We start from the raw sequence: 14,623 nt of genomic DNA, 5'->3' as shown, positions 1-14,623 counted from the left end.
GACTAATGGCTAGCTTGCATTTAGTTTCAGGTATAAATTGATGTTAAGGCAAGTCAGCATGTGGACAATTTATGTTGTTTTGATACTGGGTCTCACTCCATTGCCCTGGCTAGAACTCTACATAGACCAGGCTGGCCTCAATCTCATAGAGATCATAAAACACTGTGTGTTCCGGGCCTCTGTAAGGTACCAGAGGATAGAAAACAGAATAAAGACTGGGATAGTGATGAACTTTTAATGCCAGCCCTTGGGAAGCAGGAGCCTAAAACAGTTCTTCAGCAAATGCACCCAGGTAAGAGGCAGGGAACTTCCCCACTAGTGTAGAAGACAAAGAAGCAGAGACCCTTACAACACATAGCATTCTTCAAGGCTAGAGAAGGTTCATCCATGCTCAGCCCTTCTTTTCCTTTGTTCCCTACAGTACATATAATGATGGGTTCCAAAATATATCTACTCTCTATCACCATAACTTGTGATTATTGCTACCTTGCCTGGAAAATCACTGGGAATCTCCAGGTGGGATCCAGGAACTCCTTGGATTATCCACCTGTTTCAAATGCAATCACCAGGGCCCTTTGAGGGACAACTGAAAGCAGAAGATCCAGAGAAGGTGTGGCAAGGAGACCTCATTTAGAGGGAAATACTGGCTCTGGAGATGAAGGGCATGACCTACAAGTCCAGGAGGCCTCTAGGAGCTAAAAAGAGGCAAGAGCTCGACACTAGTTTCCAGAAGGGGCAAGTCTTGTCAGCACCCTGACATCACCAGTGAAACACCTACTGCAGACTCTGGTCCTTTAGAACTCTAAGTTTATGTTGTTTCAAGGTAACAAAAATGTAGGCCATTGGTACAGGAACAACAGGAAGTCCATACAATCTCATCAAGTTTCACTTTGTACTGGCACAGTACTGACAACTTCCTGAGCTTACAGTAGCACTCTGAGTCCAGACAGAGTGCATCTCAGTGTCTTCCTTCTAATGTAAACTGTCCCCAATGGTCCTGGACCTGGGTATTTCTTGCTTCATAGACAAAGAAGACCTGGAACTCCTATTCCCCTCTCCCCCATGTACTGCTATGACAAGGGTACCCCACCATATCCAGTTTATTTGGTGCTGGAAATCAAACTCAAGGCTAGGCAAGCACTTTGTCCTCTTTGAGCTATCTACACACACACACTTTGTCTTCCCTGTCCCTCAGCAACTTAGACTCAGGATCTTTTCCACTGCATGGGAGCACTCTCCCTTCTACTGCCCTGACTTGGAGCACTTTTCACACCTCCAGTCACGCAGGGACTCAGCCTTACCCATTGTTCTGTCTGGGGTAGTGTACACCTGACCACTGAAACACGGGTGAATACAGCGACATATAAGTTGAGATGAAGGCCAGGGAGAACAAGAGCTTGTGTTGGCTCTGAGATCCGTCCCTACCATTCATATGCAAAACTACCGCATTTTGTTTTCAAGATGATAAAAACAGTGACTGCGAGTAGAGAGAGCATAACTCACAGGATAGGGAATTGAGGACATGTTCCGAAGTGACGCTCCGGCGTCCGAATGAGTTTAGGTCACCTCCCTGTTCAACGCGGGTCCCTATGCCTGTCATTCATTTGAAAGGACACGACTGTATGGCTGTTTTCAGAGTGACGGTAACAGTATCGGAATGCAAAGCAGGACGCTCAGGATAAGTCATTGCAGAGAACAGATTCCGAAGGAAGTGACACCCTGGTGCCCAGATGAATCTAGGTTTCCTTCCAGTCCTACTCTGGTGCCCAAGCGGCGTGGGAGAGGGCGATGATACTGGGCTCAAGAGCTTGCGGTCTCTCACCCCCTTCCGTGTGGCCGCCCCGGGTTCCGCCTATCGCCGCCGCTTCCGCAGCCCCGAGGCCCCGACGTGGCGCCTCCATCCCCGGGCTGACACTGGCAACGCAGCCAATGGTAGCGTTTGCGGGGCGGCGCGCGAGGCCTCCCGCCGCCAGAGGGCGCCGCCCGGAGCGTCGCGGGCTGGCAGCTGCGGTGGGTCGCCCAGGGAAGCTGCGAGAGCTCGAGCGGGTGAACGCACATCCCGCTGTCGCCTCCGCACTCGCGCCCTCCGCGCCCCTCGCCTCCTGGGTGCCGCCCCGCAGGTGAGGGAAGGGGACGCGCGGGCGTCGCGGAGAGGGTCGCGCTCTTCCAATCGCGTGCGTGCGCCGCCGTCGCTTCGTGAGCACGCGCGGCCGTTAACGGACTTCAGGCGGGGGAGGGGCGCGGACCCCCGAACCGGCTGCACGGGCTCCTCGGGGGTCGTCATCCGGGCACGCGCGGCGGCCCCTGCCACCTGGACTGCCTGGCCGACATCCACGCACTAGCTTTTGGTGGTTTAGCATTTCGTTATTCCTGGGTGCTGGGTGATCGCGGGGCGTCCGTGTTAGTAAGTGTCTCGGTTTGGGGACGCTCGCGACGCCAGCTGAGTGCGCGCTCGCCGGTGTCGGGTTCGCCCCTTGCGGGTGTTGTGCGCGGCCCACCCGGCGTATGGGTGGCGACTGGCTTCCGGTGTTCGGCCGGGGTTCGGAGACTGTACGAGGGTTCTCGGTTTTCCTTTCCCCACCCTTAAAGAATGGAGACCTGTCAGTTCCCATTAGCGGGAATTTCCGGTTAGGGGTAGTCAGCGCAGGGGTGTGGTCAGGTTGGAAGGTCCTAGCTGGGCCCAAGGGGTGGTGCCAGCGCTCTGACTGGGTGAATTTATTCCGGGGTTGGGCGTTTTTTGGGTCCCCAGATGTTAAGGGATCAAAGAGGGTCATAGTGTTAGGTATTTAAGACCAAAAGGGTCTGGTGTAGACCTGCGCTGTCCGATGGTAATGTGGCCACTGGTAAAGTGGGGCGGTTGAGCACTGGAATGTGGCAAGAATTGAGATTCACTTCTGGTTTCAATTTGTTTGTTTGTTTGTTTTGAGACAGGGTTCTCTGTGTAGCCTTGGCTGTCCTGGAACTCACTTTGTAGACCAGGCTGGACTCGAGCTTAGAGATCTGCCTGCCCTTACCTCCCGAATGCTGTGATTTTAAAGCCACCACCGCCCCACTGGTTTCAGTTTTAAAGTCTGATTTGAAAGATTTAGTTTGGGAGGAAAAAAAAAAAAAAAAAAAAGAACGAAAGAGATCTCCTTGGTAAACTCCTATGCTTAAATCAGCCAGTGTTTAGCAAGCAGTGTGTTTATAGTTACTTGAGGTGATATCTGTTGTGGCTACGTTAGAATTAAAACAATCTGTCCAGTTTCTTTTTACTATTTTAGTATGGCCACTTCGTAATTTAAAATGGCACGGACCGCCGGTATCGTATTTCAATTGGACAATGCTCTACTGGACTGGGGGAGGGGCTGGGAGCTCTTGCCATCTGCTCTTTTCCTGCTTCTTTTGGAAGTAGCTGCTTTTCATGGAGGTCCTGAAGGAATCCAAGGCTCTTTTCACCTCCGTTGAACTGATGAGCAGAGCTGCACTGTGTGTGCGTGAGTGTGTGTGTGTGTGTGTGGAGTTGGTGTTGGTGTTCTTCATCTTTGGACTAAATCAAGTGCATGGACAGTTTTCTCTGTTGAAAAATGTCCCCTTTCTGCTCTATTAGACCAGCAGGGTGCGCTACAGATGTGAATAAGATTGAGTTATTGAGGTTGAATATCGTCAGGATTTGGAGTGGGGTCTTATGCAAAGAACAGGCTGATTAGTGTCCTCCAGATGAACCAGGACCCCTTCCCAGCTGTGCTCCCGGGACTCTTGCTTGGGGGTTATATTCTGACCTACAGGCTCTTGTCTTGTGGTTCCAAGATCTATTAGTAACAATGTTCATTTGTCAGCTGTAAGGTTTTACAGTTGTCAATATTGACTGATTTTTGGAACCTGCTGATTTGGGTGTATTCAATCCATTTGTAAATGACTGGTTGATAGTCAACTATGGGAATAGTTTGAGTAGCTAGTTAAGGAGATAGAAATCAAAAACATCTTTAGTCAGAATACCACGGGAGGAAAGTTGCTTTCTAGATAATACCTTTGTGTGCTTTGTCTCAGCAAACCCACATTTTCTCCATGATCTTCAAGTGAAATGTGTTTACAGTGCCCGGTGTCAGCTGCGTGCTGTGGCCTCAGCCACTTAGAGTGAAATGGCAGGGCGCCTTGGAGCCCTGGAGTTCCCCAGCCTGGGCAGCGATGAGGTCTCACCTCAAACAGCAAACAACAAAACAATTGGAACAAACTTCTGAGATATATAAAAATGAAGAAAAAGTGATTGGTGAGCGCTAGTTCTCCCTCCCTTCCTACACACACACATACACTCACACTCTTTGTTTTGTTTTTAAACACACAAACTAGGGTCATCAGGCTTGGCAGTAACGACTTAACCTGTCTGGCAACTCTGTCACAGCTTCCTCAGTGACTTCATTGATGTTAAAAAAAATGGGGTTACTTAACTTTGCCAGGTTTTGCCCCAACAAGAATTTTTGCAAGTTTGCCTTTTAATTTTACAAGTTTAGCAATGTGTTGTCTAGTTAATTTCATAACATTATGAAAGATAAGAGAGGATGTGAATTTGGAGCTGAGGGTTGCTCGAACATGCATGGTGAGAAGGCAAGAAGTGTCAGCCTTGAGCAGGAGGGCCTCCTGGGGATCAGAGCACAAATTATCTCAGTGAAATCTTTTCTTTTGAAGAATCCCAGGTTTATATCTGAGATGCACAGTGAGTTGCTTTGTCTGGCTGGATGCTGCTTCCCTTATAGAATCCAGAATCTCTTGGTTGCTTCAAAGTTCCTGCTTGGGGGGTTGGGGGTGGAAGGGAGGATTTAGCTCAGACCAGGAGTTACCTTTCTGGTGCTGTTTGTTGTAGCCTCTTCCAGTTTCCAGGAAAGGGAGCTATCTCAAGAAGAAAGAAGCTGACTCAAGGAAGGGAGAAGCTGTTTCAGGAAGAGAGAAGCTGTTTAGCAGGGCTTGTCTACCTGGATTGCAGTGGGCAGGGTGTGGCATTTTGCCCTCTTGCCCAGGTCTAGATAAGTAAAGAGTCAGCTAATGTGCACTGTTGCAAGACAGGGTTCTCAAAATGTTACTTGAACCACTTGGCTTTATTTTGTTGGGTTTTTGTTTTGTTTTGAAGCTGGGTTTCTTATGTTTTTTTTATATGTAGCCCTAGTTGTCCTGGAATTTATAGATCAGGCTGGCTTCCAAATCACGGAAATCCACCTGCCCCTGCCTCTTGAGTGCTGAGACTAAAGGTGTGTGCGCCACCATCATCTGACTTGGTTGTTGTTTTAAATCTGGAAGTCTGAGGAGAGAATTGCAATTAAAAATTTTACTTGAAACTAGGGACACTTGGGCAGGGAAATGGCTCAGTGGGTAAAGGTGCTTACTGTGCAAACCTGAAGACTCAAGTTCGCTCTCCAGAACCCACATAAAGGTGGAAGGAGAAAACTGACACCATCCAGTTGTTGTCTGACTATGTGTGTGCTATGGCACACGGGCTCACATACATAGCACATACAAAGAATGAAGCCTTAGGAACACTTTTTTAAAAAGCAAAATTACAGGCAGAGGCAGGTGGATTTCTGAGTTCGAGGACAGCCTGGTCTACAGAGTGAGTTCCAGGACAGCCATGGCTGCACAGGGCTGTCTCGATAAACCAAAAAAAAAAAAAGGCAAAGATGCAATAATACTGGACCACTTTTTCTTTTTTTTCCTTAATATTTATTTATTTATTATATGTAAGTACACTGTAGCTGTCTTAGACACTCCAGAAGAAGCATCCGATTACGTTACAGATGGTTGTGGTTGCTGGGATTTGAACTCAGGACCTTTGGAAGAGCAGTCGGTGCTCTTAACCCCTGAGCCATCTCACCAGCCCCTGGACCACTTTTTCTTACATCCTTTAAAAAATATCTCTTAGCCGGGCGTGGTGGCGCACGCCTTTAATCCCAGCACTCGGGAGGCAGAGGCAGGCGGATTTCTGAGTTCGAGGCCAGCCTGGTCTACAAAGTGAGTTCCAGGACAGCCAAGGCTACACAGAGAAACCCTGCCTCGAAAAACCAAAAAAAAAAAAAAAAAAATCTCTTATTTATATCTTGACAATTTCATACATATATCTTGATCATATACACATCCAGAATGCTTTGCCAGTCCCGTCCCATAATGGAAGTTGAGTCAGGCCCACCTGGTAGTCCGTCTGTTGGGATGCCTTGTGAAGAAGGTTGCTTCACACGAGTATTTGTATCTGAATATGTCCTGGCCAAGCATATCCATGGAGCAGTTTTCTTGGAAGTATTTCCGGGCCCCTCAGCTTCAGCTAAGATGCTTTAATGACTCCACTTGAGTATGGCTATGTGTGCATATGTGTGCAGAGCATGTTTATGCCCTTCCTCTTGAGTGACCATCCAGTGTCCACCCGTGTCTGAGCCCAGGCCGCTGGAGACAGGCACTGACCCTCCTTCAGGAGTCAGGCTGGCTTTTAAGTATGGCTCTGTCATTTCCTTGTGCTGTGGCCTGAGGCTAGCTTTGTGTCCAGGGTCACTTTTTTGTGTATCCTCATAGCACTGAGGTCAGGTGACTTACTACAGGTAAAGCACTTGGCCTAGCCTAGGTGGCGGGCAGGAGAGAGAGAGAGAGCGCGAGCGCATCAGCTGCCATTTCTGTAATATCTCAACTTTTCCTGGGATCTGTTCATAGGAGCTGTTTTCTCCCCGTGCAGTGAAAGTTCAAAGGCTGTGGATTTCTCCATACTGGGCTTGTTTAGACTGAAGGACAATCAATGCCTTTCACCTAATAGACACTGAACAGGGGATTAGAACGGGGATCCAGGGTGATTTTTTTTCTCCCTCCTTACATAACTTCACGCAAATAAGGATTTTTAAGGCAGCAGATCTCTAAAAGAGATCAGAGATTCTAGCTTGTTAGAGTTAATGAGACTAATTCCTACCTAACTTGATTTTCTGATTGGACGTGTACTGCAAACAGCCCTCTGTCAGTTTCTTGTTGGTGCAGGAAATGAATTGCCATACTCCTTGGGGTGTCCCTTACGGTTTTAGGTTCTTCGTGGCTGGCTGTCTAAGTCTGTTCCTAATCTTCACTGTTCCTGTGGCGGTTGGACTAGAGTCCCACCATAGCTGCTGTGCATTGGCATCAGCCATTTCCTGTTTGGATCCTTTCTTCTGGTGACTCCTTTGTTTGCTTGTCCTTCTTTGCTTGTTTTGATGCAGTCTCCTTATGTAGCCCTAACTAGCCTGGCATTCCCCATTTTTGTGACTGTACTCAGGTGTATGCTGCCATATGCAGCTATTCCACTCTGTTTTGTGAACAGTTCTACAGAGTTCTTGATGTCTGTTGTTCATACAGCCAATATCAAGAGACAAGGTCCCTGTTTAAGTGATTGATAGAGGCTAAGGTGGGCATTGTGGCAATTTAAGGTGAGAAGGCAGGGTCTCAAAATGTGTCATTTAAGCCAGGACTCAGCATGAAAAGGAGCCAGCTCTGTGGAAGACTAGGGTGTACACTGGACAGAGAAAACAGCAAACACAGTGCTTTTAGTGTCGTGTACTTCAGGCAGTCTCTCAACCCACAGAAAGCCCACGTGGCCTGGAGGGAGAAGGGAGGCTGTTAGTGCTTAGCAAGGAAGCAAGGTTGCTTTCTTTTGAGTGCACTGATGGATGTTTCCCACAAGTGCAGTAATGAAGCTGGGGGTGGGGTGGGGTTTGTTGGTTTTGATTCTTTGAGATGTGGTCTCTTTTAAAGGGGAGACTGACCTTGAACTCCTGATGCTCTAGTCTCCAGAACAGGACTACAGGAGTGCACCATCATCCCCACATCTACATTGTATTATTGCCTTTCTCCAAGTTCCCTGTGGGAAGTGGATGGGAACGGGCATGGGAGGAGGTCTTAGACGTGTGGGATGCCCGGTGCTCCCATGCTGTCATTGGTGGGCTTTGAGAGTTGATAGGATGAGGAATTGTGAACAAAAGAGCTGTCTACACTGAGTTTCTTAACGGAGGAACTGGCTAGGTTTGGGAAGAAAACTTGTACTTAGTGGGGCCAATTAATTAATTAATTAGCTCAGCAGTTAAGAGCATTTGCCTACTCTTCAGAGGACCCAGGTTTGGTTCCTAGTATCTACATGGTAGCTAGCTCACAGCTGTAAGTCCAGGTCAGGGCCCCAGTGCCCTCTTCTCCCATAGTCATGTACATGAAGCAACATGAAATTGTTTAAAAAAGAATTAACAATTAGAGTCATCAACGAAAAAGTATCAGTAGCCCTAGAATTTGTATATGAGAAAGAAGACCTTTAGTATGTCAGTGTAAAATAGATGGCGTTTTACCAAATGTTTGGGTAACTGGAGAGTCCTTAGTGAGTGGGTTCTTACATTAATGTGTAGTTTAACATTATTGCCTACAGCAAAATGGTAGATCACGTTTTAATTTAATGATTCCTATGTGTATGGAGGGCACAAGTTGTTGTTAGCAGGCCCCAGGGATCATCCTCTGTTGGCCTTAACAGCACTGGCATTACAGGTGCACATTCCTGGACCTGCCATTTATATGGGTACTGGGATCAAATTCGGGTCCTCATGTGTGTGCGCGCAAGTACTTTGTTAAGTGAGCCATCACTCCAATTTCTGTATTTTTCTTTCTTTCTTTCTTTCTTTCTTTCTTTCTTTCTTTCTTTCTTTCTTTCTTTCTTGATTTATTTATGTGAGTACACTGTTGCTGTCTTCAGACACACCAGAAGAGGGTATCAGATTCCATTACAGATAAAGTTGTGAGCCACCATGTGGTTGCTAGGGATTAAACTCAGGATCTCTGGAAGAACCGCTGGTGTTTTTGTTGTTGTTGTTGTTTGGTTGTTTGTTTGTTTGGTTTTTTGTTTTGTTTTGTTTTTGAGACAGGGTTTCTCTGTTTAGTCCTGGTTGTCCTGGAACTCACTCTGTAGACCAGGCTGGCCTTGAACTCAGAAATCTGCTTGCCTCTGCCTTCCAAGTGTTGGGATCAAAGGCGTGTGCCACCACTGCCCGGCTCAGTTGGTATTTTTAACCACTGAGCCATCTCTCTAGTCCCCCAGATTTTCACTTTTTAATTCTTACACATTGAGGTGTTTTGAGTGTATGCCTATTTGTGCACTATATGTATGCAATACCCACACAGGCCAGAAAAGGTCATTAGATATCCTAGGACTGGAGGTACAGATGGTTGTGAGCTGCCATGAAGATTCTGAAAATAGAATCAGGTCCTCTGGAAGAGCAGTCAGTGCCTTTAATGGCTGAGCCGTCCCTCCATTCCCTAGATCATATTTTTTAAAAAAAGTAATAAATACTAGAAGGACACATTTAAAAAGTTATTTTATAACTTCAGAATGGATACATTTCTAGTATGTCAGACTCTAATACTTGCTTTAGAGGCACATGCACTAAACTTGGAATCACAACAAGATTAGCAATTAGCATGGCCTCTCTGCACAGACGACACACAGCACAGATTCACAACTCTGTCAAACTCCAGAAGACACAAAGGGAAATATTGATGAATTTAGTTACTGAGAAATAGAATGCTTGCTGTGGAAAGTCCCAGGATAAATTAAAAAAAAAAAAGATAAAATTGGGAGGCATCTTAGGTGTTTTGTCTCAGTAAAGATTTCCTGTAAGTCGAAACTCAGCTGGGAGCAAGTTCATGGAGGAGGCATCAGGAATGTAAGTCTAGAAAGGTCTTGGGCTCTCACCGCGCTCTGTACTCTTTAGCCTCCCTGGTTGACAAAGGTGAACACTCAGTTCCTCGGTGGCATGCTGGAACAGGAGCCCTTCTGATTGTTGGTAGGCAGTGTTACTCCACACACCCATCCCCTTATCCTACAGAGATAAGTGATGCCGACACAGTTGTGATGCCCTGTGTGCCTGGGGAACCTGCAAGGTTGTAACAGCAGGAGATGCACACCAGGGCTTGGTTAAGTTGTAGTACAGCCTAATCACAGAGCATTGTCTATGGTATGTGTGGGTAATATGGAATACTATTTGGTGCTTAGTGTAGAAGGCCAAGTGCAGAGCATCCTAATAGAACAAATAGTCGTGCACAAAATGGTTTTTCTTTTAAGAGACAATTATAGACTCCCGAAATCACAGAGGGAGTCTATAGAGGCCCATGAACCTTTTACCCTTCTCCCTCTGGTGACAGACACATTACAAGTACAAAGGCCATGGGTGTAAGACCGTTGCCCTTACACACTGTGTTGACTTCCCATGAACACTTTTGTGCTTGTGTGTACATGTGTCACATGTCATTTTACATAGTTTTGTCTAGAGGTTCATAACTAGCACCTAAATTGGTTCAAAGAAGTTTTGTTGTTGCTGTTTTGTTTTTTTCTTTGAGACAGGGTCTCATGTGGCCCGGGCTCACCTTGAATGTCCTATGTAGCTAAGGATGGCCTAAAACTTTTTCTTTCTTCCTGAATGTTGTGATTATAGGTGTGTGCCACCAGACCTGGTTTAAAAGAGTTTTCTATAGGATATCTTTGGCAGGACACACAAGAGACTGGAAGCAGTGATTGGTTGCCTTGGGGGAAGGTAAATAGGATAGGCAGACATGACAGTGTTGTTGGGAGGGAGACATTCCTTTCACTGTCATAGTTCCTTGTAAACAGTTTAAAAGATCTCTGTGGCACCCAAGTGGAACTGTCAGAGTCAGAGAGCTATCTGCAACCTTTTCAGAGATGGATGGTGTGGTCAGGAGTCAAGGGTGGAGCTAGAGATCCTGCAGGGAAAAGAGGTGAAGCTCAGGGTGCTCACCCAAGAGGAGGCTGGGTGAAGATGGGGTTCAGGCTGTGACGCTGATACAGTGGCAAGTGAGGTAGGGACAGCCTAGGAATGGCTGTGAGCGAGGGTGAGGAACGAGTGACATAATCTGGTATCATAGCTTTTATCTGTGTGAGAGAAGCAGTGGTAGTGCACGGCTTTAATCCCAGGACTCGGGAGTCGGAGGCAGGCAGATTTCTGAGTTCGAGGTCAGCCTGGTCTACAGAGTGAGTTCCAGGACAGCCAGGGCTACACAGAGAAACCCTGTCTCGAAAACAAAAACAAAAACAAAAAACAAAACAACAGAAAAAGAATTCTCATACTTGTCTGGCAGGGGAGCTAGCATGATGGAGAAGGTGGTTGTCCCAGGAGATGCTCATCTGTTGCACTTGGGGTTTGGTGACTCCTGAGATTTCCCCAAGTTCGGAAAACACAACTGCCTACTTTGTGGTAGTGGGGGATTGCATTTGTGTTCTTCTCTGTTAAGAAAAAAAATATTCACAGCTGCACATGCTGGCACACAATTTTAATCCCAGTCCTTGGGAGGCAGAGGCAGGTGGATGTTTGTGAATTTGAGGACAGCCTGGTCTACAGAGGGAGTTCAGGACAGCACTACACAGTGAAATCCTATTTTAAAACAACAATGAAAAAGAAGAGGAGGAGGAAGAAAAGAAAAAACATTCTCTTTAAAACTGAGGCCTGACTTTGACAGGCTTGAAGAGTCAGGTGGAAAGATGGGTGCGTCTGTCTGTCTGTCTGTGTGTCTGTCTACCTACATGTGGGTATACCACCTGTATTCAGAGAAGAGCACTGGATCCTCTGGACTAGAGTTAGAGGTGGTTGTAAGCCATTGGGTGTGGGTGTGGGTAACTCAGCTCAGTCTTCTGCAAGAGCTTTGTAACCACAGAGCCATCTGCCTAGCTTCTCTCCTTCCCACTCACACTCCCTCTACTGATAATTGACTCCAGGGCCTCATGCATAGCAGGCATGAGTTCTCATCAAGCCAGGTAAGGTTTTGACTCTAAGTCACTCCTGATAGGGCTTGGGATGTAGTCTAGGGGCAGACCACACGGTAGATTACATGTTTAGTCTATGTGAGGTCTTCCATCCAGCCTCTGGCACTCTCTGCCACACTCCCAACACACACAAAGCAAGTAGGAGTTAGTGGGCCCTGGGGCAAGCAGAGCGGGGAGGGGGAGGGAGCAAATAAATGGTCCTATTCCAGAAAGAGAGGGAGAGAGAGAGGGAGAGGGAGAGGGAGAGGGAGAGGGAGAGAGAGAGAGAGAGAGAGAGAGAGAGAAGCTACATCATCCTCGAGGTTTGTCTAGGGAAAGTCTCAGAGGATGTCAATTTCTGAGCTATCTCTGCTGCTTCCAGACCAAACTGTTTAAAAGCTGTTTTAAAATTCCAGAAATAGAGCCGGGCGTGGTGGCACACGCCTTTAATCCCAGCCTTTGGGAGGCAGAGGCAGGCAGATTTCTGACTTCGAGGCCAGCCTGGTCTATAAAATGAGTTCCAGGACAGCCAGAGCTATACAGAGAAACCCTGTCTCGAAAAACAACAACAACAACAACAAATTCCAGAAATAGTCAGGTGGTGGTGGTGGTGGTGGTGGTGGTAGTGGTGGCCGCGGAGGCAGTGGCAGTGCACACCTTTAATCCTGGCACTCGAGAGGCAAAGGCAGATGAATCTCTTGAGTTTGAGGCCAGCCTGGTCTATAGAGTGAGTTCCAGGATAGCCAGGGCTAAACAGAAACCCTGTCTTAAAAAACCAAAACCAAACAAACCCAACAACAACAAAACAAAACCAAAAACAAGGCTGGAGAGATGGCTCAGCGGTTAAGAGCACTGACTGCTCTTCTGAAGGTCCTGAGTTTAAATCCCAGCAACCACATGGTGGCTCACAACCACCCGTAATGAGATCTGACACCCTCTGGTGTGTCTGAAGACAGCTACAGTGTACTTATTTATAATAATTAATAAATCTTTGGGCCTGAGCGAGTTGGCTGAGCAGAGGGCCTAAATTCAATTTCCAACAACCACATGAAGGCTCATAACCATATGCACAGCTACAGTGTACTCACATAAACATAAATAAATCTTAAAAAAAAAACAAATAAAAAAACAATCCCTAAATTCCAGAAATAATGTCATTTTATTGCTTCAGTGTCATGAAATTAAAAAAAATCTATTTATTGCATGTATGCATGGGTGTTTTATACAGGCAAAACACGTGTGTGTACTGCTTGCATGCCTGGTTCCAGAAGAAGGTGTCAGGTACCTTGGGATAGAAGTTACAGACAGTTATGAGCCACCATGTGGGTGTTGGGACTTGAGCCTGGGTCTTTGGAAGAGCAGCCAGTACTCTTAACCATTGAGCCATCTTGCAAACCCACAGAAATCCGTTCTTTATCTCAGCGTCCTTCTCAGAGGTTGTCTTTAACTTGCTGGGAACTACTCCATGAAGGCTGCTCAGAGGGCTGGACAGCCATAGCATGCAGTTGCTGTAACAGACCTGGGCTGTCAATACGGGTCAGCTCAGGACCTCTGGCCCTGCTTTCTCAGAAGTCGGGTCCCTCCAAGGCAGGCAGATGCAAAGGTTTCTTTTCTGGAGAGCTTCCAAAAGCTCAACAGGACGGAGGTTGTTCGGTGGCAGTTCATGCATGTCAGTTGACAGGGAAGAAACAAACCTCTGTGTGAGGAAGGGCTATGTGACTTTGTGTGGAGGCCATTTATGAGAGGCATACAGGATTGGCAGGGTCACAAGATCACAGGGATCCCAAAGAAAGGCCTACCAGGCTCCTCAGTGTCTAGGATTTTTGGAGGTGGGTGTGTCCTGGCTTAAGTGAAGGGCCTAGAGTGTTTTATTGGGGATCCAGAATTGCTGGCAGTAATCTTGTGCCTTGTTTCTTTTCAGATTGCTCATTTAGCAAGTGGATGTACAGGGTAACATGTCCAGTGTGTCCGAGGAGAGAAGAAAGAGGCAGCACAGCATAAAAGAAGGCCTACAGTTCATCCAGTAAGAGCCTGACACGCCATGGCCTACCCCTGGCCATGGCTGGTGTGCTTGGCCGACGGCTGCCTACCCCTGTATCATGGAGTCTACACATGGAGAAAGAGAGCTCTTTTGGGTTTTTCTAGAGTTGTGCTATTCTATTTTGTGATAAAATCTCACACTGTAGCCCAAGAAACCTGCAAACTCCTAGCAGTCCTCCTGCCTAGGCTCTAGGCATGAGCCACCACACCTAGCAAGGCTGAGAAAGTTCATAGTGTTCAGGTTGGGTTAGAAATGACACATTTCCATGCTAACACTTTTTTTCCTTATTCTTGGATATTTTTATATTATTTTTATTGCTGGTTTTAGGGCTAAAGCTAAGAAATTACAGTGTCTTCTCATAACTTAGATTAAAGAATTGTGTTCCCATAGAAGCATTCTGGTGAATTAAATGTCTGAAGTGTACATCTGCAGCACACAGGACTTTTGCCATCAGACTTTACTATTAGGACAGACTACTGACAGACAGATTTTCCCGGGGCACGTGTCCAGGCAGGAGGGCCCCCCTCTGTTCCTTCTGAGGAGGAGACAGTGGCCTGCAATAAGTCAGACCAGAAAGTGTTAATCGTTCTGTATAATTTCTAAAAGGAATAGATGCATAAGCAGTGTTGAACTCAGGGAAACAATAACTGTGACGGTGTTCCATGCCTGAAATCTGAGCACTTTGGTTAGTTCCTGAACTTGGGAGCTACTGGTGGGACTAGGAGGAGTTCACAGCCAAGCTGGGCTATTTGAGACCCTGGTTTGTCCCTTCCCTTCCCTTCCCTTCCCTTCCCTTCCCTTCCCTTCCCTTCCCTTCC

At 46.9% G+C, this 14,623-nt stretch overlaps 1 protein-coding gene and 1 non-coding gene across 3 annotated transcripts in view; both read left to right on the top strand.

The window, feature by feature from the left end:
• Nucleotides 1-1,953: 1,953 nt before the first annotated feature.
• Nucleotides 1,954-14,623, top strand: part of Zc3h7a (zinc finger CCCH-type containing 7A) — a 39,654-nt gene continuing 26,984 nt past the window's right edge. The window contains exons 1-2 of one of the 2 annotated variants that reach the window (XR_003835126.1): nucleotides 1,954-2,120; nucleotides 13,686-13,787. Coding sequence is in view for 1 of the 2 variants with exons in the window: in XM_021184950.2 (XP_021040609.1) it covers nucleotides 13,720-13,787 (68 nt within the window). In the remaining variant the exon portion in view is untranslated. The remainder of the gene's footprint in view (nucleotides 2,121-13,685; nucleotides 13,788-14,623) is intronic. The other variant, XM_021184950.2, reaches the window with a different exon arrangement.
• Nucleotides 11,089-11,251, top strand: LOC115029659. The gene has a single exon (XR_003835219.1). It is a non-coding gene; the product is annotated as a U1 spliceosomal RNA (small nuclear RNA).

This window comes from Mus caroli, chromosome 16 (genome assembly GCF_900094665.2).
Source record: "Mus caroli chromosome 16, CAROLI_EIJ_v1.1, whole genome shotgun sequence".
NCBI classification, from domain to species: Eukaryota; Metazoa; Chordata; class Mammalia; order Rodentia; family Muridae; genus Mus; species Mus caroli.
Note: the sequence above shows the minus strand (reverse complement) of the source record. Positions and strands in the feature narration are given on the sequence as shown.